Source organism: Gavia stellata, chromosome 2 (assembly GCF_030936135.1).
Source record: "Gavia stellata isolate bGavSte3 chromosome 2, bGavSte3.hap2, whole genome shotgun sequence".
NCBI lineage: Eukaryota > Metazoa > Chordata > Aves > Gaviiformes > Gaviidae > Gavia > Gavia stellata.
In genome coordinates, this window is record NC_082595.1 from 41,971,430 (window position 1) to 41,997,602 (window position 26,173).

Sequence of the window (26,173 nt, forward strand, 5' to 3'; positions counted from 1 at the left end):
GCCTCAAATGATTTTTCTCGACAGCCACAAAACCATCATGTATTTACATTTCATTTGGGTTGTGATTGGAGCACAGCCTGGTACTTTAGCATGGAGGTCAAACAAATGCCGAAAACCTTATGCTCTCTTGGACGCAGCTGAACATACAAAAAATCCAAGTCATGCTGGACATGACCTCAAGTCTCGGGGCAGGTTTACACAGAGCGTAAACCATCCGAGGTGGTTGGTGCTCCCTAGCTGCCCGTCACTCACCTTTCACGCTCCTCCTTCTTGCCCGGTTATTTCCTCAGTTGGCTGAACGCTTAAACCAGCGGAACAGACCAGGAGAGTAGCAGCCCTGGTGAGGCGGGGAAGGGAGGAGGGGGAAGAATGAGGTGGAGAGGACAGCTTGTATTTGTAAGCGTGTCTTTTGAGTTCGTAAAAGTCAGGCAAGAATGCATAACCAGCCCCATGAATGATTTTAGCTGGATCTGCTTTTGATGGACAACATTTTGCATAGCAGTGACCTCTTACATAACCAAACATGACAAATTCAAAAAAACTCCTCAAACCTACTTGCAACTGGCCTGAGTACTGGTATAAATTTAGACTAATGTAATTAACTGTTGCAGAGACAATAAAGAAAAGATGTATTACTTCATACTGTGTATTTCAGTCAGCAGCTAATAAATTTTGTGTAGTATCCTTCTTCACCTGAACAGGGAAAGGTTCAGAGGACACCCTTCAAAAGAAAAACCTTCATACGCAGCTGATGGTCTGTTCCTACACTTAAAATCACTGGGAATGGCTGCCATTGTCCCGTTCTCAGTATGCAGACAATGTCCTGTGCATTTTATTTGCAAGCCTGAACCCCCTAAGAAATAGCACAGCTCTCAGTGGTAAAAGAACCATAAAGTAGCTTCTTACTGTTGTCAAAGCGTAGCCTGACTCAGATGTCTGAATTACATTCCAGGGTTGAATGCTAATTAACATGCTTTAAATAACTGCTGTATAGTGCTGCAGGAATTTCTAGTGTAATAATGAACATCGCTTTTTGTTGATAATTTGTAGTGCTTGTTTTTTGTACAGAAAATGTGTATATGTCTCCCTTCTTGCTTTATAAAAACAGTGTGATAAACTTTCCCTAGCAAATTGGCAGGCAGCCTTCACTAGCAATAATCTTATACAGTAGTTGTTGTTGTTATAATTATTATTAGTAGTAAGATTTGTTGTTATTTTAAAAACTTTCAAAACTGCTTGTTTAGAGGGGGAAGAAAGCTTAGGCCTAGGATTTTTTTATATAGGCAGTTACCTTGCCTAGATTAGTGAGTGTTTTAAAACCCATTAAGAATTAATGCTCATTCAGTTCCCTGCATCCAGGTTTTCTGCTCACACTCTAAAAAATTCCGCCCCCCCCCCCCCCCCCAAATCTGACTTGGTAAGGCTTGCTTTCTTTTTTCTCTTTGAGAAAAGTTCAGATTCCTCTGGTTTTTTTACCTTTTTACTGGTTTGCAAGAAACGGAGCTTGCACTTGAGTTCAAGGAGGCTTCTCCGCCCCAAAGATTTTTGTGGCTGAAAGGGCTAGAGAGTGTACTGAGAGCCTGCCACACCTCCGTCCTAATCCTGCCTCCTCCTGGATGAGGCACTTAACCTCTCTGTGTTCTGTCTATAAAATACATTTAATAATACTTAATGGCTTTACTGCCCTTTGAAAATGTAAAGTGCTATGTGAGTGCCGATTACTTTTATTATGTTCCCTGATGGAAGGCCTCAACGTATTTGTGTTAACTGGTACTGCTAATGCACTTTCTGGAAAAATCTTTGGTTAACAAAGTCAAACAGTTGCAAAATAAAACCTGTGTTTTAGTCAAGGCAGACACAGTGACATACGCAAGGGAAGTCAGGACACGAGAGCACTCAGCTTCGCTGGGTATGTCTGTGCTGTGTGTCAGCCATGGCCTTGAGCTACAAGGCAACCCAGCTTGTCTTCTCTCCAAGCTGCGTCCGTGCCAGGGAGAGCACAGTGAGGAAGAAACCTCGAGCTTTGGACACATGGCCTGACCATCCACCAGCACAGGACAGATTTTCCCAGGCAATCAAGTGCTGCAGAATAATTTGCTTGGGCTGCTATTCAGTGAGAACTCACTGTCCTGAAAATTCACAGGAGCACTCCGAAGTTAGGGGCTGGCTCCCGGGCTGGGTGTTCCCACAGCCCTGCTGGGCCGGTGCGTGGTCTGTCTCCCCAGGAGCAGCACCAGCCAAGCTGGTTCTATGCTGTGGACTTCTGATGTTTCTCGCGGGCAAGACAGCAATATTTCATAAAAATGTGGCAAGGGTTTGTCAGGAGAAGAGAATGTATGTCTGACCAGCAGTGATTATCTGTCACTACCCCTGAAGTGTTTCCATGTCCCTAAACCCAGATTGTGCTCGGTGCAAAGTATTGACTTTGACTAGATCAACTTCCACTTGGCTAACTTCTTTACAAGCTTACTTTGGCATAGGAGATGTGAAATACGACAGTATTTATTAGATCTGATGTATGCAGGGTACATTTGGTCATAGTTTAGACTGGTGTGTACCTGAAGAGGGAAGGAGAGATTCCTGTCCCAACGAGGCATTGGCTCTTTGGACCAGGAATGGCCTCAGGATCTTCTCAGTCTCCTCATCCCAAAAAGATATGGACTGGACAGCCCTCAAAAAGTATGCATGTTTTATGCAAGCAGAAAGCATTGAGTGAAGTCATGGTAACTTTACGCATTCCTGCAAAACAGTTGAAATGGTTCTCATCTACCTGAGAAATGCGTTTTGGAATCATCATGGTGCAGCTTTCAGGTGGAAGCAGAACAGACCAGCTCCTAGAAATGGGATCTGAAATAAAAGCAACAGATGTGACATCCCTGCAGCATCCTGCTCCGGGGACAGCATCAGGTGGGGAGTTTGGCTGGGGCAGTACACCTGTCAAACTGTAAGGCAGGTCTCCTAAGGTGAGCTCAGGGAGGACGGAAACCTCCCGTGGAGGAGAAGGGCAAAAGCTTGCTTGATCTTGACTTCCAGTACGAATACAGACTGTGAAAGCAGGGCCTCATGATCCTTCTGACTTGGGTTTTGCCCAAAACCCCAAACATACCTAACTCATATTATGTTTACGCCTGTAAATTGTGATTGTTATTTTTCATAAAAAGGTTTAGAACCATTAGAGCTGGCAAATGTGAAGTAAAATTTTTAAAAGGAATTAACAGTAATTAAGAGCAGATGCTGTTCTCTCTGATCTCATCTCATTTCATTTCTGACAGACTGTTTAGGCTTAGAGGAGACAGTGTATAAGTTCGGATTGGTATTCTGCTATATTATAATTATACAGGCAGTGAAAATAGAGAATTCTGAAAGAGCAGACAAAGTATTTAGAGGCTCTTACGATTGTGCCACTTGCTCTGTGTTTGCCTCTCAGACTTTCCTCCCTGGAACTCAGCAAATTGTAGTTAATTTTTTTCTGACCCCACTTACAGAAGCAAAAGTAATGTCCCTTAAAAAAATTGAAATGACAAGACTACTTTTTTAGCAAAATATTTGAATTGAAAATGTTGGATTTTAAAGATTTTTGATCTTCAGTCTTCAAAATAGGTCTTGATTTAAAACACTGGAGTTGTGTAAACAATTAAACCAATATGTCCATGTCATACTTTAAGTGCCCTCAGGAGGGAGAACTTAATAAAAGTTTCTTATAATTTTGGTCTGAAGATCTGTGGAAAGAAGTAGGAATAAGTAGCGTTATAGAAATAGCTGTGTGAATACTGAGACTTATGGAAAACTGTGTTTGTGATTCTCCGATTCACTTGTCTTTGGATTCTGTTTTGCCCTGCTGTTGTTGTGTACAGACAAGGCTATAGCCAAGGTGCAAGTTTTAGCCACTTCTTAGCTTTTAGCCACCTCTTAACTAAGACATTTCAAGGCTCAGCCTTAAGGGTTGAAGAGGTTGAGTGATCCATGCAAGTTCAGACTAAAATGTCATCTTATGTGCTAGATAAATGCGTAGGTGCGGTCTGACCTCTCTGCTTGAAGTGGAGAGGTTGGACACTGAGCTTGTGGCACTACAGCAAGCACAGATTTCATGTCTTGATCAAATAGTGGTGACTGAGTTATTGGTCCTCCAATGTGCTTTAGGTTAGGAGAAACAGATGCTGGTTTTTCCTCTTCCTGGCTGTTTCTTGAGAACAGAACTTGCTGTAGGAGTTATTTTTCTGTTTGTCTGTTTCATCTACTTAGATATTTTTATCTATATAAGCATCTCTTAATTTAGTTGCTTTATTAAATGGTTGCTAGCTATTAGGTTGCAGCACTCACCATTACTTTCCTGCTGTCTTTGCCAACATAATTAGTGTTTTGTTCCAAATGTGGCCTATTACATGACCGTTGCATAGCTGAGATACTGTATAGATACGGTAAACAACAGCCTTTTTCTGTGGTTGTTGCCACCTTTCAAAACACTACATTAAGATTAAAAAAAATAGTGGTTCATATGTACAAATTTAAGACACACAATGCAGCAATGTTCTGATTTCCCACAAAATTTTTGTATAGTATAGCATCCTATATTTTTTGCTATAGGAGATATTATAAAAATTCCTGTTGCTATCAAGTTAAAGACTTTCCAGACAAGCAGGCAGGACATTCAGGAAAGAGATAACCTTTGGAGTTCAGAAGTTAGGCATATGTTGTTCAGCATATTAATAAGTTGGCTGGGAAAAAAGGCGTGAATAGCAGTGATAAAAATTATGGATGATACTAAGTTGATTAAGGTGATGAAGACAAGGGCAGACTGAAAAACTATGCAGTCCTAGCCTCACTGTCTCTGAAATAATATAGTTGAATTGGAAAATGCTCCGAGAAAGACAAGATGAGTTCAAAGGGGAACAGGATAACTTTTGTGTGAGGAATGACTGAATATACTAAAAATGTTTGGAAAAGAGAAGATTAGCAGTGAGATGATGACCTAGGGAATGATGGTATCTTCCAATAAAATAATTAGATGCATCAAGTAACAGATTTTTTTTTCAGAACAACAGGAAATTATTACTTTCCTAGTGTTAGAGTGTGAAACTTCTTACTGGAGAGTACTATTTCCAGAGTATATAAAAAATCTGAAGTGGATTAAATGCCTAAGTAGGTTCAAAAAGCATCTGGACAAACTTGTAGGAAAAGATGTTAAGGGATATTAAGCACAAAAAGACCATCTTTGGCTCTGTAAGTCTCAGCTGCATACCGCTGGAGCCTGAGAAAACTTTCTGTAGAAGCATATGTTTGTCCTGCCATATGTTTTGCCATAAGCATCTGGTATCAATTGCTGTTGTAAATGGGGTACTTTGCTAGATGGACCTTTGCTATTCCTTTTAAAACTTTTATGCTGCTTTTGCTCTACTTTCCTTCAAAGCACCTGGAGACGGTAATTCTTTATGTCACAATGTTGTTTATTGACTTGCAAAAACTGGCTGAAATTTATATTTCAGGTACCCATCATGATAATTAAGACATATGGTATAAACATATAAGTAGGATTACAGTTGGATCAGATGAAAAAAAAAGATTGCTTTTTCATTTGTTGTGGAAGAAGAATAGTCTGGACACCTTGTAGTTGTGTCTTAAGAGTATTAGTAGAAGCTGCAAAATTGTGATAATTAAATGATCCCCAAATGATAGTAAGTATCCACTGGAGGACTTAGAGTTGTAGGATTAAATCTGCAATGACACTGGATATTGGATCTCAGATAATGTTAATTGCTAGAGAAATTGTTTTTGATAAAAAAGAAAGCTACTTATTAAGTCTAAAGTCACTAAGGCAAATGATGAATTTATTAGTTTCAAAATATTTGATTGGTAAAATTTGACACATATATATGTTGGTGGTTATTTCAGAGGACTGCGGTGATCACAATGTATGTTACATTAGCAATAAATGAAAACCATCTGAGCTTTATGTTGTTCCTTACTGCAACCAAACAATCTTGTGCAAAACCCACTTCTCTGTTGTTGTCAGGGATATATGTTCTACCTAACACTACTTTCAGCAGTCTTTGTGTTCTTTCATGGCAACCCTTCACTTTGGGCAATTGCCCAAATTCCCAGTTTACAAAGAGATTTGCTCATACCTGTTGTAGGTGGTTGCTGCCTTCCTTTTTTAGGATGGTAGGGTCATACAATTTTGGATTCTCAAGTTTAATGTCACCTCTAGAGAGTGATGTTTGCCAGAGTAGGGCTTTTTATAGCTTTTCCTCCATGGACCCACTGCTGCTTCAGGGTGTCTTATTGTTTGGAAAAAGAGAGATTTGTATCGTATTGTCACTGATGCGGCACATACTGCTACTTCACACTAGAAAGGATAATCAGTTTAGTTTGAACGTTACCATTCTGTGTTCTACACATAACATGAATTTAATTGCCACCTACTCTTAGCTGAGTGCTCAGAAGACCTTTCTGGCTTTTCAGAAGTTCAGATTTCCATAAGAAACAAGAGTTCGTGGAACAATTATTGTGTTCTGTGTTGGCAATCACTCAAAAACACTGTTAATATTTTTGTATATGAAAAAGGAATGGTCCATGCATGGCTTTTATTCTGTAAGTGTTTTTCTCCTGCCAAGCATATGATATATGAATGGATTAATGGCAGCCTAGCTCTTGTGGGTTTTGGCCACACAAGGATTTTGACATGTCTCATAAGATCATGCAATTGGTCAGTCTGGTGTATGGAGTCAGATATAGGTTATATCCGTAAGCTGCAGTTAATTAATTTATCAACAGTGAAGTGAGGGTCTTTCTTTTTCCTTAAAGCACAATAATCAAAAATTTACAATTCAAAAATGCTTTTTCTTTCAAAACTTGCCAGCATTAAAAGAACACTGATATTTGAGAATGCAGTGCACATCTACACATAATTTTAGCTGCATTAAAGTTCAACATGCTCTGAGTGATGAAGTGACTAATGATTTATTCATCATTTAATTTAACCTTCTGTAACATTATTATGAATTAGCTTGCTTGAACAAGTGTATGTCTTAAAAATAATAATTAAATTCTGATTAAGGATTCTAATGATAGCAAATAACATGGAACCTTAGTATGTTGCTTAGGTAATAACTACTTTTGTTGTTAACAATGGCCCCTCATTGGTAGTCTGGCTTGGAGCAGGTATAGCTTCCAGCATGGGCTTCTGTATGTTATGCCATTACCTTTTGTAATGCCATTCCTTTTTTCTTTAGAAATTTACTCATTGCAGTCCTTTAACCCGTTTGGCCTATTTAGCTTCACAAAGAGTAACTAAATTCTCTTATCTCCCACTAGAGGGCATGTTTTTCAATGTTTTATTCATTTTGATGTTTATCATTCTGTCCAACTTCTCATCCTGCTTGGAGAATGGTTACAGATTCAGGTAACACACACAGAGGTAATTTCTTACTCAGAATTCCCCTGGCTTTTTGTAAAGTTCATCATGTTTATTTGATACAGCTTCCCACTGGAAGCTCAAACTGGCTGATTTTTCTCCATCATTTCCAAGTCCTCTTCATAGCTGCCACTGTTTCCATCTTGCATATATGCCTAATAGTCTTGGTTTTAAACTCATGTCTTTGTATGTTTTATGACAAAGCTAGTGAGCGATTTAGATTCCTTACATTCTCAACCCACTTTTTGCATTATTTCCCACATGCCATCGTGACATCTGAAACATGATTTCTGTTTTTTCCATGTCATCATTACAAAAATTGTCTAGGGTAAAAAAGTAAGCTGTATGGCATTCCTCTAGAAACACTTCAGTTCAGTTCATTAACCTTTTGCCCTTACATACTAAGATGTGTCGGTTAAAATATATTAATTCAGTTAATCTGTTGCATGTTCTTATGAAATCAAACATCTCGTAGAAGTCTGTTTCATCAAAACTATTATTTTAATCAACTAAACTTATAATGTCACCTAAAAAGCCATCATGTTAATCTGATAAGGTTTTTTATGAATTATAGTTGATGTGTATTATTATATTATGGACTTTTAAACCTGCATTAATCAAGGTTTGTGTTAGCTGTATTGTTACAGAACCCAAAGTAGATGTCAGGCTGGCAGATCATTTAATGCTTTAAACCGTGGACTCACAATCAGTTTTCTTTTTTGTCTTAATTTTTTGAAACCTCCTTAGCTTCACTGAAATCAGAGTTAATGTTCCAGACAGCAATAATATTGCTGGCCAATCCTTTTAGGATTTTTAATGCAAAGTATTCACATTCAGGTACTTTAAAAGATGTTAGCCTTGTTGGGCAGTATTTTTCTATTCTCAGAGCAGGCTAACAAAATATCCCTCCTTTACAATACTAGTGAAGTAATTTATTAGCTTTCTTTTTTACTTTCTCTCCTTAGTTTTTGTGCAGATTACTTAACCTGAGTGCAATCTGAAATTTCATATTGTTATTCTTTCATATTCATCTTTTAGCATTGCTATAAGCAATTTTGCATTTATTGTTTCTAGCATTGCTTAAATACAGAGTAAGAGAGGTCACCTCCTTCCTCCAGGTCCTACAGTCCAATAGAAATAGAAGCAAGTGGTTCATCAGTGAATTCTGCTTGTGCAGTGATCAGCATTTGCTTGCTAGTTTATTTGAAATGCTGTATTGGGCCCTCTTCCACACAGGTATGGCACTTGCAGTGTGGTGAGCTGTTCACGAGTCTGTAAAACAGCATTCCACCAGGAAAAGTGGTCTGGGAGTAGCGGGTTAGAGCTATCATTTCATTTTATAGGAGGATTTTTCCATTTTCCCTCCATCATGACCCAGGCAGCATGGCACTGGAGCAGACGGCTGTCCCTTTCTGCAGTGTGCACCCGGCTTCCCAGGCCACTAGCAACAGGCATGGGGACGGAGATGTGAACCTGGCTCTTGCCCTGCTTTTGGGGCGGGGTGCAGCCAGGGCACAACCAGGGGGCTAGAATGTGCTGACTGTTCTGTAGGATGGAGCCACGGTGGACCTAACAATAGACAAAACTCAGCCCAAAATGTAAAGAGGACAAATGTTTGTTTTACTGCTTTTTCTTTTTGGTTATCCAGCTCCAATGCACTTTTTAACCTGATTCTCTGAATAATGTTGTTCCGTGTACAAACCTGGAGTGTTTTTACTGTCTCCTATTTATTCTTTCAGGATTTGTGGATTTAACACTCCATGATCAGGTCCATCTACTGGAATGTGCCTGGTTAGAGATACTGATGATTGGCTTAGTCTGGCGCTCCATGGAACACCCAGGAAAGCTTTTATTTGCACCTAACCTATTATTGGACAGGTCAGTCTGCATGTTGCTGTGAATTATTTAAGTTAATGTATTTCTACTGAAATCAGATCAATTTTTAGCTTGTCACTGATACTACAATTTGACAGTACATTTTAAGTTAAACAGGGTTGTAGTAGGTGGGACTGGAAAAGGAACTCTCAAAAAACTAGGAATGCTCTGGAATGTGGTGCTGGTCATTTATTAGACAAGTAACACATGTGAAAGTTGCCTGCTACTGGAAGTGCTTTCTTTCAAAGGCAGCAGAAAATTTCTCTTCTAATCTGTGCAGTTTGTTGCAAAACTAAAATAAATTAAAATTAAATACTGAACCATAATCACTTTAATTCAGATAATTATTTCTGCTTACGTAAAATCCTCCTAGTTAGTCTTAGTTAGAATTGGTTTATCCAAGCAGCCAGGCAAAATTTTGGCAGAAAATCCTTGTATAGTCTCTTATTTGCAGAGAATACATTAAGGTTCTGGGGTTTTTTTCTCCTGCAAACTGCAGTCAAATATGTAAAACACATACCTGCTTGCTGCCTTAAGCCTTTTTTAGTCAATCTTGCTAATATGCTGTAGTTGTTTCTAAGTGAGAAAGAAAAATATGCATCTCTGCCATACGATATCCTGGATTTTAGCTGGCAGTCTTCACAAATAAAACTGGAAGATTGATAGATTTTCAAAATGTATTCTATTTATCTTAATGCAAACTCAAGTTCTCTTTTTTCCCAGTCATGAAAAATTTCAGCCTTGGGAAAGAGTGTTAAAAGGGAGTAACCACTGAGCAGAGGTTTTGGGAAATGACTGTGGCAAATCTAGAAACGGTTGGTTAATGAGTTATCCTAGCTATTGGTAGTCCCCTTTTGTTGAAGACCACTGCCCACATAGCAGAGTTGGCAGGAGAAAGCTTATGTGTGCACACTGGTCACTTTAGCGTAGAGTTTGGCTTCTTGGTGTAGATTGAAGGTGGAAGAAGAGCTGAGCTGAGGAGCTAAGGAGCTAGGGTATGAGGTGAGGCATCGAAGAGCTGGGCATGCTTCTGATCTCATCATGTAGCTGCAGGGACGGTGAGCTACAGCAGAGGGGTGGCAACAAAAAGACAAGGGCAGTGCCTTCAGCTACTGCAGCCATTAGCTGGGTGAATGAATTGAAACTCATATTAGCAGAAAAATGTCTTTTGAGCAGCTTGCTCTGTTAACTGCCAGATACTGAGTTTTCATGTTTGCATTTGTGCAGTGTTAATCCTTTGATTTTTCCCCTCCCTCTATTGGTTTAGTTTTCCTACTTCAGTAAAATATAAATGATAATGCCTAACAGTATAAAAGATAATATTTCATAGGAATAGAGAAGTACTTTTTGCCTTAGGAAAAACTCTATTCCACTTGACTAAGCACATGGTCTGTGAACTATTGAACTAGACACATGCAAAACACATTCTCATTTTGTGTACAGAAAATATCTGCTTGCCTAGATGTAAGTATAGTCTTCTCAAGAAAACGTAACAGTTTAAAAATAATTTCTTAATGCACATAAGAAGTAAAATTTACTACTGTAGGAAAGTAAGTATAGCATATTATTGAAAACTACTATAAATTGCAATATAGCTTCCAAAGACCAACCCATCTGTTCCACATTCCATAATACAGGTTGTGAGAAAAAAATTGGAAACTGAGGAGAAGAGCCAGAGTACCATTTTTCCTCCTCTTAGCTAAGAAAAACAGCTAGGGAAACACTTGAAACTTTGGTCTACCTCAAATAAAAATCCCCGTGCTCTGAATAAAATGGAGTCTGAGCAGTTGTTTCACACAGTTTAAACCAGCTCTGCTGGATTAAAGAAAACAATTGCATGCAACTGGAACTACATGTTACTTTAGGGCTCAAAGATCAATTAATTTCATAATCAAAACAGGCTCTTTGTTTTCTGGCTTTGAAACAAGACTGTTTCTAAAAATGTATATCTATTACATCTTATTTTCAAATAGTAAGAAACATGTTTCTTATGCATCATATACTTGCATCACTCTACTTGGTAGGGATATTTGGTAAAACTTAAATAATAAATTACTTGACTTTGGGAAGCACTGATATGTTAATTAGTCAACTAACAGTTGATTTACTAGTTAAATAGTGCTAAAAATAGTTTGATGTGCTAATTTGATTTAGGCAAGTTGCCTTTTGAGAATGTTATAGGGCGACAATATAGTTTGTCAGATTTGAGAGGGTGGGACAGAGACTGATTCAAAGCCTGTTTAACTCAATAGAGTCCTTCCACTGCATCAAGTATTTGGGCAAATACCACAAGAGTGTAAAAATTGTTTGATGCATTATTGTTGTTGATCTAAATAATGAAATAATCTGATTGAATGGCTAAAATAATGGAAAATATGGATGTTGTAGTACAATTTCCTTTCATCTGCTCTTCTCTCCTTACCCTTCAGCATGTTCTTTACAGGATACTCCTTTTCAGTGTTTTCATCCACAGCATTCTGTCCTGAATCCCCATCATGCTTTCCCTATTACTGATCTATGGGGTTAACAGCATTTGCAAATACTAGTTTAGCTACTGTCTATAATCCAGAGTCACCAACTACAGATGGTAAAACCTAGGTCTGTCTCTAACCCGTGTTTGTCTGGACTTAGTGCCAATTCAGTATTGTTAATATGGAGCTTTACCACATTTTGCGTATGCCTCTACCTCTCTCTGATCATTCTGTGGCAGACATCCTCTCTGATTTGCACATCCCATTAATTTTTCATATTCAGGCTTCTCCTGTCTCTAACAGATTCTTTCTGTCTAGAATCTTGGAGATAGATAGTCGTTTGTATACATCTGTACATAAGGCTCAGGTCATGTCAAGTTTTATTATGCAACTTTTTTACCATTTGGCTAGATACAGTCTTGTCTTGTTCATATCTGTCTGAAATGCCATAAAAATAACATTCCAACTTTGCTCTTTTTTTGAACAAATCTGAATTTTCTTCTCTCAGCTCACTCCTCCTACTTGGGTCATATTAAACATGAGCTTCTCTTGTCTCTGAAGATCTTTCTCATTCTGTGAGAGTCTACTTGTTACATTTTCAAATAAATACCTCTATAATTTTCCTATGTAAAAATTCACACTTAGAAGAACTCTTAAAAATATCTGTAAGACAGCCCTTTGTTATTAATTTTCAGTTCCTTCTTAAAATTTTGCTTTGCCTGTAAAAAAAATTATACAAAAATTAAGCTGCCAGTATGTGTAGACTACTGCCTTCTGTATGGATGAATATAGTAACATTATCCCTTTTTATTCCCATTCTGCCTTGTAATTAGATAGGGTATTCCGTGGGGTAATGCACCCTTTTTTATTCTGTTAATGCACCACCTAAACACTTGAGTCTTGGTTCAAAATCAGGACTTTTAGTAGTCTGCCAGTTACATATAACTGGTACATTTTGACAGTGTACAACTGATGCTATTAAAAAAACTCAAATGGCAATAATTATAGATTAGAAAAATAAGCCCAATTGGGAAATACAATGGCACACTCACAGTGCTTGCAATTAATGTCCAGTACCTGATTCAACCAAAGAAAACCCAGGATAAATGCAAATCTTTTATATCCCATGTTTGAAAATTAGTATCTTGTATAAGATAAATCTAGAAGTAAAGGCTTATGTTTCTAATGGCACAAAACAGATGTTTCCTGTCTGGAGGGTTCCCAAGAAACTAGACCTTAAAAATGTCATTAGACCAGGGCTGACATTTGTCAGGTCTGACAATAGGCTGTTCATAATTTTGAAGAAAATGTAATGTTTCTTCAGGAATAAGAAAGGCCTATTTTGTTATATTTTTAAAGGCTTTGTTGCATTCAAATATCATGCTGATCAGAGGTTACTTGAAGGTTTGAAACATAATTGTAAAGAAAGTCATGGTAGAAATGGCTGAATTGCTGACTGAGGTGGATGAAACATCCTCAGTATCAGCAAAATGGGAAACACAGCGCTGCGTTTTAAAAGGTGGGTTGAACTTCTCCCCGGTAAGCCTGGTGACCATTCTAAGGAAACTGATGGGATACCATCTAAAGAAGAGAATTGGCTGAGGTGTGAATAAACATAGTGGTAAAGAGTCACCATGCATTTTGTAAGGGGAAGCCACGTGTCATGAACACATTGGAGTTCTTTCAAGAAATTAACAAGCAAGTGGATGAGGGGGGTTTTGTTTGATTTCCAAAAAGTATCAAACAAGATCCAAATTTTATGTAGACAAATGTGAACTGACACATACAGGAGAAGAATAATCCTAATCTTCATAAACTGCATTCTGAGTTGATCTTTCCATCTCGCTGTTAACAGTAGTCAGTTCTACGGAACCAACAGTTCTTAGCTCGCCAGCAGTTGAAAAGCAAATAGGCTGCAGCTTACCCCCCAGGAATCATTACAACAGGAAAAAGAAACAGTACACATCATTGTTATTCCACTGTTTAAATCTGTGCTGCATCTGTGCTTGGAAAACCGTGCCTTTCTGATTTTATTTAACAGGAATATTGAAAAAACAGGGAAGATACCCAGAGGGGCTGCATAGACAATCAAAGAAAGAGATGAGCTTTGGTAAAAAGAATAACTAAATAGACTGGCTTCTCTGCCTGTGGTGCTCAATAGAAGAAGGGAAACAAAATAGTGATGATAGGAATTGCATAAAGTCATGAGCATGTTGAGAAGTTGTATGGTAATCCACAACTTATTATCTCTTCCAATCTAGCACTAGAGATAATCACTTGAAATCAGCAGATCCAAATACCTACACGCTTAGCCCAGGGCTAAACATACCTTTGAAATGAGCCAGTACGGCTGTTCTCATGTTATGTTCTAATGTTATTTTCTTATCATGATTGCAAAAAATGTCTAGCAGCAAAAAATCAGTCTAGGAACTTACAAAATTTCAGTTACACTTAGTCAGTATTTTCATGTTTCTACCAGGTTATTTCCTTCCTTCTATGGAGAAATCTAATCTGCTGTTCAGGTATTTTTTATTTGGAAACTCTTGTTCACTTCCTTTTCCAGTGCTTGATGGAGCTTTTTCTTTCTTTCGGAAGAAATTGAAAAATTTTCCCTTTACTGACTTTCATATTGAGCAATGGCAGGAGGCCATGGATCTCTTTAAACTGCAGCTAGCATGAATAGCATAAAGTCTTACAGCATTCACTATATGACTGGGCAGCTGAATAATTTACTGCTTTCGTGGCTTTGGTCTGAAAGTTTCTCACCAAATCTGAAAATAATCTTTTACGTTTTCTGTGCAGATAGTGCTTTCCAACGTTTTGATAGACAGAAGATTAGATACAATAGGAGAGCATCAGGATAAAATCCAAGTATGTTTTGCTAGTCCCTCACCTTGTTAAATGTTCCAAATACCTGAGGACATCACACTTGTCTGTCACTTGAGTAGATGCACAACTGTTTTTTTTGGCACTGTGTAGTTGTGGATGCATTAATTACCATTGACTTATTAGAAAAATGGAAGCAAAATGGTCACAGATGCTTGATTCAGAATGCTTCATTAGTCACCTGCTGTTCTTATTTATTTCAAAGGGAAAAAGCCCCATAGGCAACAAGTATATCCAAAATTGCACTTCAAAATAAATTTGAAAAAAATTGTACATTTAATTTTCATCCCATCTTTATTAGCAATAGATTCTATGCTGGAAAACCATCTCAACCAATCATCCTGTCGTCAGACCACTTACCTGATAGAGCTGAATGGATCAACTTGTAGAGAGTTAAGGAAGCTCTTGAAATAATCAAATTTCTCTTTCATCTTTCACTTTATTGTTGGATTTTGAGATGTATTATTATATTGTAGACCCCAGAGAATGAAAAAAATATTACAAGAGACAGAATTATACATCTTAAAACAATGCAAAAGGAATAATTTCCATTTATCGTAAATCAGTCTTTACTGTGCCTTGGAGCAAAATTCAAAGACTACCTGATTTTGTAATTCAAACAACCTAGATGTAAATCAGGAGGACTCTTCCAGAGTTTGGGGAGGTGCTGGGTAATGTTCAAAGTGATGAACTGTTTAAAAAAATAAAAAAGAGAAACCAAGAAACCCCCCTCTCATTATGATCTTCACAATTTTCAGCTGTTAGAAAAAGAGGTTCCCTGGGTGGGTTTGTAGGCACAGAACAGAAGTTTTCAGAGAGAATGATATCATCTCTGGATTCAAGATAGCCTCTACACAAATTCTAAGATTGCTTGTTCATCTAGTCACTGTGACCTTGGAAGCTCAGGCCCCAGTTCTAGGTCATGTTGAATTGTGATGCTGATCTTTTCTAAAATAAACTTTCTTTGCATTTCTGATATGAAGAGAATTTTGAAATATTTTTGGTTTTAAGGTGATTCAGACTGAATGTAAATTAAACTGAAAAAGGCCTTCCTGTCAACAAGAATAACATTTTTTCAACCAATTATTGTAACTTTATTATTCCCAAGTGGAGAGCCTTCATAATAATTTTCTAATATAAATGTCTCAAATGCGATAAAAAGACAATCAGTTTTCTTAGAATTATTATAGCAGCATTTTAGAGATTTCTCCTATCATCTGACATATTTGTGGATCCATTTCACATCATATTTTACCAAGAAAAAAATAATCAAAAAGGTACCTATTAGTTAATTGTCTATATGTTTCAGACCTGATTCACCACTGCTGAAATGTATGGTGTACTCATCTAGGTAGATGATCCTCTCTTGATCTAGTCCAGAAAGACACTTAGTCATGACTACATGTCTTTGAGGGCAAGGGTCAAGGGCATGGGAGCCCAGGTGGTCAATCCACTGGGGTGGTTGAGGAGAAAGGGCTTGAGGAATAGTGGACAGATCCTGCAGGTCAACAACTGGTTCCATAGCTGGTGTCAACAACAGGGATTCAACTTTTTTATGATCATGGAACCTGCACTGAGGATCGAGGATGGCTAGGAAGAGATGGGATCAACCTCATCAAGAGGGGCAAAGGCATAATTTCCACAGGCTGGCCAACATGGCAAGGGAGTTTTAAACCAGGAACAACAGTGGAGGGAGATGATGACCCACAATCAAGTGAGGAAGGTGGTAGACTGGGCTGGCAAGAAAAGGGTTCAGGGTGATGTGGACAGGAGAGATGTTGTAATCAACAAAACTTAATAGTAGGAGACCCCCCTAAGTGTGTGTATGCACATAAATATGGATGTGCTCACAGTACAGCATGAAGGGGGAAGCTCCATACATTTTCTGGGAAATCAGCACAACTGGATGCTCTCTGAGCCAGCAATGCTCCCTCGAGGCAAAGGCGGCCAATAGCCTCCTGGGCTGCATTAGGAAAAGCATTATCAACAGCTAGAGGTAGGTGATCTTTCCCCATTGCTCAGCCCTGCTGAAGCAAATCTGGAGTGCTGTGTCAAGTTCTGAGCTCCCCAGTACAAGATAGACATGTACATACTGGAGTGAGTCCAGTGAAGGGCCACAAAGATGATTAATGGACTGAAGCATCTCTTACACAAGGAGAGGCTGAGAAGACTAGGATCTGATCAATGTGTCTAAATACCTGATGGGGGAGGAAATAAAGAAGATAGAGCAAGATTCTTCTCTGTCACAGGACAAGAGGTTGTGGAGTCTCAACCCTTGGAGATACTGAAAACCCAACAAGATATGGTCCTGAGCAACCTGCTGTAGGTAGCCCTGCTCTGAGCAGGGGCATTGAACTGTCTGATCTCCAGACAGCCTTTCCAACTTCAGCAATTCTGGTATTCTGTGACTAACTGTAGGTGAAACCCACTTTAAACTAGATTTTTCTTTCTTTTTAAATTTATGAATACTCCATGTTTATTGCAAATATTTGTCAATGATGACTTTTAAATCTTGGACTTACTTTGAAACTTTGGAATACATTTTAGCCAGCAATTGATCCAAATCTCTGTTCTAATAAGCTTATATTGAAAAAGAAACAAAGGGCTCTTAATAGTACTCTCCAGGAAGAGCAGGATGTAATACCACGCATTGACTGTAGTCTATAAAGTTCTTCAGGGTGTGTCATTTGAAAGCCAGTGTTCAGGGAGAAATAGGATGAGTAAAAGATGTTGCTACCACCATTAGTAATAAAGGCTTATGAATGAGTCGATCTAAAAAAACCCACACAGAAAACAATACAACAGAACACCTACAGAACTTGCATCTTTAATTTCTCTCTGAAGCTCTCACCTTCATGCCCACCTACCACTTACTGGTTGATTTGTGTGATCATAAGAACCTAATTGTTCTGATCAAAACAGGCATTTTTTAAAGAAAAATGCTATTTAACCTCATGAGTACAGACACAGAAGAATAAATAAGCTTGGCATTTCTCTTCATCAGCAGGCCTTGCATTTGATACTGTGGTTTAGTTTACTTGTAATAGTCTCTGCTTTTCTCTTTGCCTCCTTTTCTTTGGAGATTGCTGTTTTGTTTTAGAGCTTTGGGGGCTAATTTATTTCAGATTTTTTTTTTTTCCTGCTTACTTTTTCCCTAACTTTTTCCACAATCTCCAGAGTTACTGGTTAAGTGCAGGATAGTCTGAAGTAAAATTTCACTGCTGATAAGAATTTCCTCATCTTTTAAATATTGATAAAGCATAGCATTGTAGAAAAGGGGGAATCCTCAGTTAGCTAAGTAGCCCTCCAATGCCTATCTGGCAGTATTTAAGGCAGCCTGATGGATGCTCTTGATTTGGTCGTAAAACCTTGGAGATGGAACTTTCCTGAGACCCCCCTTCCTTAAGCTGTTTTAGTGCATCACTTTACATAGGAATAGAAACTGTTTATCAATGTCTCTTAATAGAACTAATGTATATAGAACACATTAATGTATATAAAAATCGCCTCTTGTCTTGAAGTCAGGCACCACTTATATATAAAGCCTGCAATAATATTTTAATGGATAGAACATAAAAAAAGGTTAAAATATTTGGAGAATTCTTTAGTGCTTCAGAAATAGCACAGGATGTAATGGCTCTGCTCTGTCTTTTATCTATTCCCAGTCTTCCTGAATTTCCTCTCTTATTTGGCTTTATTTTAACATTTCTCATTTGGTGTGTGAATTAGCTACCACTTTTGGTTCAGAGCTAGCTCAAGGAGCAAACAAAAGAGACATCAGAAAAGATCAGCAAACCTCAGAGAATGGTGGGCTGGTAATTTTGTCAGTACTGAAAGAGGTAGAAATAGCCTATTTGAGCCTCAGGCTCAATCCTAATTGTTGCTTTGTTGCTAGAAAAGAGAGAGATGTGCTGGGTGAAAACTGCTGCTGTGTGTGGGCAATCACTTTTTTCAACCTGTTTTGGGGAAGTGATGATGCCAACAGGAGTAACTCAAAGGGCAGGGTATGTAGAAAGGGATAAACATAACCGCCCAGCTCAGTGGAGGAAGAGAGCCTTGGTCTTAGGGGTCCCTTCTGCTCCTGCCTCTTTTCCTCCCTCAAAATTATGTTTGGAAATGATATTTCAGTTTTACTTCTTATTTGGCAAATGTCTGTTTCAAGAAACTCTTGAAGGGAAAAACCCCCTTGATTCCATGTTGAATTATGCTAATTCCAGTCCAGTACTTCTCCAATTGGCCAGCTGTGCGTGATTCTCAGACTGTGATTCATGCATTGACACTAATGGCACATATTTTTGAGTAAGTAGCCAAAAATATTGTATTTGTTTAAAGAACAAGAAATACTTACTGCAACAGTGTTGTAAATCAACTGAAAAAGATTTTAGTGAACTACCCCCCACCCCCCAAAAAAGGAGAAAAAATAAAAAGCAAGCAAAATTAATACTTGAATGTAACTTTCTGAAAAATGTACATGCTCTCACTTTAGGTTTCCTCCCTCTGAATTTGTGTCCTTGCCTCTGGACAGATGGACATTCTTCCTTGCCTATGCCATGACTGAATAAGTTAATGAATTAGAAATAAATCCTAACCAAATATAATAGAAATATGAGAATGAGATGTAAGGAGGATAAAATGCTGAGAAGATACGCAATGCGAATGAATATACTGTAATGAATAGAAATGGTTGTACTCCTTCCAAACCTTTCTCCAAAACAGAATCCAAGCTTAAATTGATGAAGAGATTTTGAAGTATGAGAACGTTGGGTTAACTTTTAAATTTTATTTTTTCTTCTCTATTTTATATTCTGTGCCAGGTTTATGTATAAACTGAAGCCAAAGGGCTGTAATATGGTGATGTTTTGTTTTTTTTTTACCACTGCATTAGTACATCAAACCTTATTTGTATGATTTAAGGATTGCTTTTATTCTTTACTCAGGTGCTGACTGCATATTTGAATTCTTCGTTTAAAAGCTCCACACCAGTAATAAATCCTTGCTTCTAATGGTACTTGCTGAAACAAATCTCTTTCAGGAACTTCTCCAACCATTTACTTTAGAAACAAAAATTTTTGTTGCAGATCATTTTGTTCAACCTTCTTGAAGCAAGACCATTGGCAACACCAGCTTAGGCCACCTGTGACTTCGTCTAGCTCTCCTGAAAGTCTCTAAGGATGGAGAACACACAACCTCTCTGGGTACCTGATTCAGGGTTGTACCACCCTCCTGCAATCCAGCCCGAACCTTCCAAGCTGTACCTTACAGCAGTTAGTTGCCTTTTGATTTAACATTCACTGCTCCTGAGAAGACCTTGGTTACACCCTGTTTGTAATGCCCCTTCAAGCTGTTGTAGACTGCAGTTTTGTCTGACTGCTCCCCTGCACACTTTGCTTCCTTCTCACCAGATTGAATAGATCCAGCCACCCAACCCCTCCTTGTAGGCCTTGCCCTGCATGCCTCTGATCATGTCCACAACAGGAGAAAACATTGAACATCCTTCTTGAGCTGAGAGGCCTGAAACTGGACACAGGCACAGCCTCAGCAGGACCAAGTAGAGGTGGGGGGAAAATAATTTCTCTTGTTCTTCTGGCCACATTCTTCCTAACAGAATTTGCATGCAATTTGCCTTATCCACAAAGAGAGAATGCTGTTGGCTTATATTTTATTTGGTTTCCATTTTCCAGGAGGGCTGCTGCTCAGCCCAGTGTTTTTCCAACCTGTACTGATGCACGGGTTTACTTGGCCCTGGGTGCAGAATTTTGTAGTCCTCCGTGTTGAACTTTGTGAGGTTTTTATTGGTTCGGTACTCCAGGGTCCCTCTAGCACTGAAGTTGTGCTATGTAGTGTATCAACTTCCCTCCAACCCCAATTTAGTATCATTCACAACTTTGAAGATGAACTCTTTATCATCATCATCCAGATTATTGACAAATATATTAAACAGCATTGGCTCCAGAGTCAACCTCTGGAGTACTTATTACCTACCACAAACTAGGTGTTGAGTCATTACTGCTACACTTTGAGTCTGGTGATCCAGCCTATTTTCCACCCATGTATCTGTCTGTCTACTCAGCCTGTACTTCCCTGGCTTACAGATAAGAATGCTGTAAACCAAAAGCCTTACTACAGTTGGATTATATTGCACCCACCACCTTTCCTTTGATCATTTAACTAATTGTTTCATCATGGAGCCTATCAGGTTGGTCAAGCACAATCCAGTTTCATGGATCCTCCTTGATTTTGTCAAAGTTGAGTTAGCCTTCTACTGTTTGTCAGGGACCTCTTTCAACCTCCATGATTTTTTCTAAGTAATATATAGTAGCCTAATGAATACATTGACCAACTATTTCAGCACCCTGAAATGAACCCCATTTGGCTTCAAAGATTGGAATTACTCTTCAGAGTAATTACTAATTCTCTAAGTAATTCCCTAACCTGTCAATATGCTTCTGTTGGCTTTGCCAGTGAAATCTGACACATAAAAAAAAGAAAAGATGTTGAGTGTTGCAGTCTCTTCCATGTAGTCAGTCACCAGGTTTTCTCTCCCATTCATCAACTCTTCGTTCTCACTGAAATTCCATTTGTTGCTGCCATACTTGTAAAATCCCATCTTGTTACCCTCTGTGTCCCTCACTAGTTTTTGAACATAAACGCTGAAATGGTACTTTGGTACTTCTCCTTTGCTGCCTGCTTTTATTTCTATTTCTTATATGTTCTCTTGTTTTTTAGTTCATTAGGGGCTCCTTGCTTAACCAAGTGGATCTTCTGTCGCAATACCTGGTCTTTCTCTACGATGGGATGGGCTTGTTCCTGAGCTTTCAATAAATTTTCCATACAATATTGTCTAGTTCCCTTGCCACTTTTCCCCATCATGTCTCCAAGAATATTCTGCCTAGCAATTACCTAAATAAACTGCAGTCTGTTCTTCTGAAATCCAGAGCCATAGTTCTGTTGTTTGCTTTGCCAGGCTACCTCTGAATCCTGAGTTCAATCACATCTCATGGCTGCTGCAGCCAAATTTCCTATCTGTGGCCACATTCACCAGCAATTTCTCATTGTTTGTGAGGAGTGGGTCAAGAGAGCATTGCCCTTCGTTGGCCACTGTGCTCTTTGTGTTGGGAAGTTATCATCAATGAAGTCCAGAAATTCCCTGGATTACTTGCACAATAGTATGTTGACCTTCCAGCCAATGATTGTAGTCTACCCATGTAGAAATCCTTCACAAGACTCTAGACCAGTGATTGGGAGACTTCTGTGAGTTATTTATATAAAGACTTATCTACTCTATACTCTTGGTCAGACAGTTTGTAACAATCCCGCCCCCCCCACCCCCCACCCACCCACAACATCAGTGTTAATTTCTCCTCTGACCTATACACAGAGCCTCCTGACATGTGTGGTTCTGGTTTCTTATGGTCTGTGCAATCAAGGACTTCCTTTATATAGAGCTCAAGTTCTTCTCCTCTTCTTCCATACTTGTCCTTCCTAATCAAGTTGTACCCATCCATGACGATTCTCCAATCATATGCACTATCTGAGCTGATCTGTGCACTATGCCACCAAGCCTCTGTGTTTCCAGTCTCATCGCAGCTATCTGACTGTGTACAGACTTCCAATTCTCCTTCTGTGTTAGAGCACAGGCATTTGAGTTCAGTCTGTGAATACTCTCCCTTCTAACAGGGGATGTGAATGTTGTTCCTGCAGCCTTCTCTCAATCATACCTCCCCTGTTTCCTAACCTACCTTTAGGCTTAGGAACACATCCTGTGGCAAGCCTTGTTTAGTAACCGGGTTACTAAGTCCATTTGTGAAGATGACCCTCGCTCTCCTAGACTGGTGGATCCCATCTGTTCTTGGCAGTCCCTTGTCATCAAACGTAGTACGATGATCAAAGAAGCCAGAGAGACAACAAATACACAGTCAGGCATTGGTTTGATGGGTGCATCTGTGCCTACTTGGGCTTTTCCCTTTGAATGGAAAGTTTGATGAGAACATCCCCATAATCCAGGAGTAAGCAGTTAACAACCTGTTATGCCACCTGGACACTCACAAGTCTATGGGGCCTGATGGCATCCACCCAAGGGTGCTGAGGGAGCTGGCGGAGGAGCTTGCCAAGCCACTCTCCATCATTTATCAACAGTCCTGGTTAACGGGGGAGGTCCCGGACGACTGGAGGCTTGCCAGCGTGACGCCCATCTACAAGAAGGGCCAGAAGGAGGATCCAGGGAACTAAAGGCCTCTCAGCCTGACCTTGGTGCCAAGGAAGATTATGGAGAAGTTCATCTTGGGGGCGCTCACAGGGCACGTGCAGGACACCCAAGGGATCAGGCCCAGCCAGCACGGGTTCATGAAAGGCAGGTCCTGCTTGACTAACCTGATCTCCTTCTATGACCAGGTGACCCGCCTAGTGGATGAGGGAAAGGCTGTGGATGTTGTCTGCCTGGACTTCAGTAAAGCCTTCGACACTGTCTCCCACAGCATCCTCCTGGAGAAACTGGTGGTTCATGGCTTAGACAGGTGTACTCTTCATTGGGTAAAAAACTGTCTGGACAGCCGAGCCCAGAGAGTCGTGGTGAATGGAGTTAAATCCAGTTGGCGGCCGGTCACAAGTGGTGTCCCCCAGGGCTCAGTTTTGGAGCTGGTCTTTTTTAATATATTTATCGACGATCTGGATGAGGGAATTGAGTGCTCCCTCAGTAAGTTTGCAGATGGCACCAAGTTAGGCAGGAGTGTGGATCTGCTTGAGGATCGGAAGGCTCTGCAGAGGGATCTGGACAGGCTGGATCGATGGGCCAAGGCCAATTGTATGAGGTTTAATAAGGCCAAGTGCTGGGTCCTGCACTTTGGCCACAACAACCCCATGCAATGTTACAGGCTTGGGGACGAGTGGCTGGAAAGCTCCCCCGCAGAAAAGGACCTGGGGGTGTTGATTGACAGACGGCTGAAGATGAGCCAGCAGTGTGCCCAGGTGGCCAAGAAGGCCAACAGCATCCTGGCCTGTATCAGAAATAGCATGGCCAGCAGGAGCAGGGAGGTGATCGTGCCCCTGTACTTGGCACTGGTGAGGCCACACCTTGAATCCTGTGTTCAGTTTTGGGCCCCTCACTACAAGAAGGACACTGAGGTGCTGGAGTGTGTCCAGAGAAGGGCGACGAAGCTGGTGAGGGGTCTGGAGCACAAGTCTTACGAGGAGTGTCTGAGGGAACTGGGGTTGTTTAGTCTGCAGAAGAGGAGGCTGAGGGGAGACCTCATCGCTCTCTACAATTACCTGAAAGGGGATTGCAGAGAGGTGGGTGCTGGTCTCTTCTCCTAAGTGACAAGTGATAGTGCAAGAGGAAATGGCCTCAAGTTGTGCCAGGGGAGGTTTAGGCTGGACATTAGGAAAAATTTCTTTACTGAGAGAGTGGTGAGACACTGGAATAAGCTGTCCAGGGAAGTGGTGGAGTCACCATCCCTGGAGGTGTTCAAGGAACGTGTGGACGAGGCACTGTGGGACATGGTTTAATGGGCATGGTGGTGTTAGTTGATGGTTGGTCTTGATGATCTTACAGGTCTTTTCCAACCTTAATGGTTCTGTGATTCTGTGATCCCCTGAGTCCCTGCTCCCCTCACCTAAACACCGTTCACTGTTAATGTTTACTTGTCTGTCACTTGATCCTGTGTTTCTGTAATAGACATTCCTGATTGCCAGGGTTTTTCCAAGACTTAAATAAAATCTAGGTTCTTATTCCTACATACAGGGTTCAAGGAGGAGAGGACTGAGTTAGTAAAAGAGGACTGAGTCATGAATCTCTCAAGAATTCTTGTCACATACAAGTCCATGGGATGGGCTGCATCCAAGAGTGTTGGATGATGTCATTATGAGGCTGTCCTCTGTCATCTTTGAAAGGCTGTGGACACCAGGAGAGGTCCTCAATTACTAGATAAAGGCATATGTTGCACCCATCTCCAAAAGAAGAGTTAGGGGACTGGGAACTGGGAACTACAGGCTGGCCAGTCAGCATCACTTCTATCATGAAAAAAAATCATAGAGCAAGTTCTCTTGGAAGTTGTTTATGTGAATAGGAAGGAGAAGATGGTGAGTGTGAATTAGCTTAGATTTAGGGTGTATTGTGCTTGACCAACCTGTTTGCCTTCTGTGATAAAATGACTAGGTCTCTTCTTGATGGTTCACACTCTACCTTGATACTAGTTACAGTTGGAGTTCCTCAGGGGTCTATCCTGGGATGTGTCCTGTTAAATGTCTTTGTCAATGACCTGGAGGAGGGGATGGAGTGCACTGTCTTCAAATCTGCAGATGACACCAAAGTAGGGGGTGCAATTGATATGCTTGAGGGCAGAGCTGCCATACAGATGGACCTAGGCAGGCTGGAGGAATGGGCTGACAGGAACCTCATGAAATTCAACCAGGAGAAATGCAAAGTCCTGCACCTCTAATGGACTTAATCCACTGCTACTGTTCAAGCTGGGGCCTAAGTTGCTGGGGAACCGCTCTGTTGGAAAGGACTTGGGGTGGGGGTGAACAGCAATCTGTGCATGGGCCAGTACTGCAACATGGCAGCAATGAAAGCCAACAGTATCTGGGGCTGTATCAGTGGTACTGTAGGCAGTAGAGTCAGGGAAAGGATTATTCTGCTTTTATTTGGCACTCATTAGACCATATCTGGAATACCACATCCAGCTTTGTGCCCCTCGTTACAGGAAAGATGTTAATAAACTTCTGTAAACCTAGTGGAGAGCCACCAAGGTGGGAGCACATGCCTTGTGGCTCAGGGAAGTGGATTCGTTCAGCCTGGAGATGAGATGTGTTTTGAGAATACCTAACCTAAAATCTACAAGGAGATTATCAAGGCTCTTTATGAAGAAGCCCAACTGAGAAGCAGGAGTCAGAAATTGAAGTAGAGGAGGTTCTAATTGGATATAGTGGAGAAAAAAACCCGTGATGATGAAAATAATTAAGCTGAGAGAGGTTATGCAGTCTCCATCCTTGGAGGTTTTCAAGACCAGACTTGCATAAAGCCTTGAGTGAGCTGACCCTGCTTTGAGTTGGAGGTTGGACTAAAGACATCCTGACTTGCCTTCCAGCCTGCATGATGCTGTGATTCTGTAGACTTACTAAAGTTAATGCATATAGTACTTTCACGCAGTAACTTAAGACCTTTAATTCACATGCTTTAACTTTCCTAAACATTTCCCAGTAGCCAAGTGTTAAGGATTCTTCTAAGAATGCACTCTGATGCTTTACAGTAAACAAGCTTTTATTGTTTTCAGTAAGCTGAGAGTACACAAAGACAACAGCATGATGGTGGGATAGGATAATTTTCAAATCTATTGCTTAATTTGTCCTCCAAGAAAGTTATCTAGGCCTTCCTAAATAGGCCTTCCTATCAAGTGGACGTATAACTGTGAAGATGTGATAATACTATCAACTTATGTTAGAAAGTTAGAAGGCAGTTCAGGAGAACTGGAGATTCCTACTTCACGTAGTTTTTGTTGGTTAACAAAGAAAATCAGTGTTGTAGCCTAGATAATAA

General features: G+C 40.0%; 1 protein-coding gene across 1 annotated transcript in view; it reads left to right on the forward strand.

The window, feature by feature from the left end:
- The window catches only part of ESR1 (estrogen receptor 1), a 118,862-nt gene that overhangs the window by 80,434 nt on the left and 12,255 nt on the right, over positions 1–26,173 (forward strand). The window contains exon 5 of the mRNA XM_059829568.1: positions 9,151–9,289. Within this exon, the coding sequence (XP_059685551.1) occupies positions 9,151–9,289 (139 nt within the window). The remainder of the gene's footprint in view (positions 1–9,150; positions 9,290–26,173) is intronic.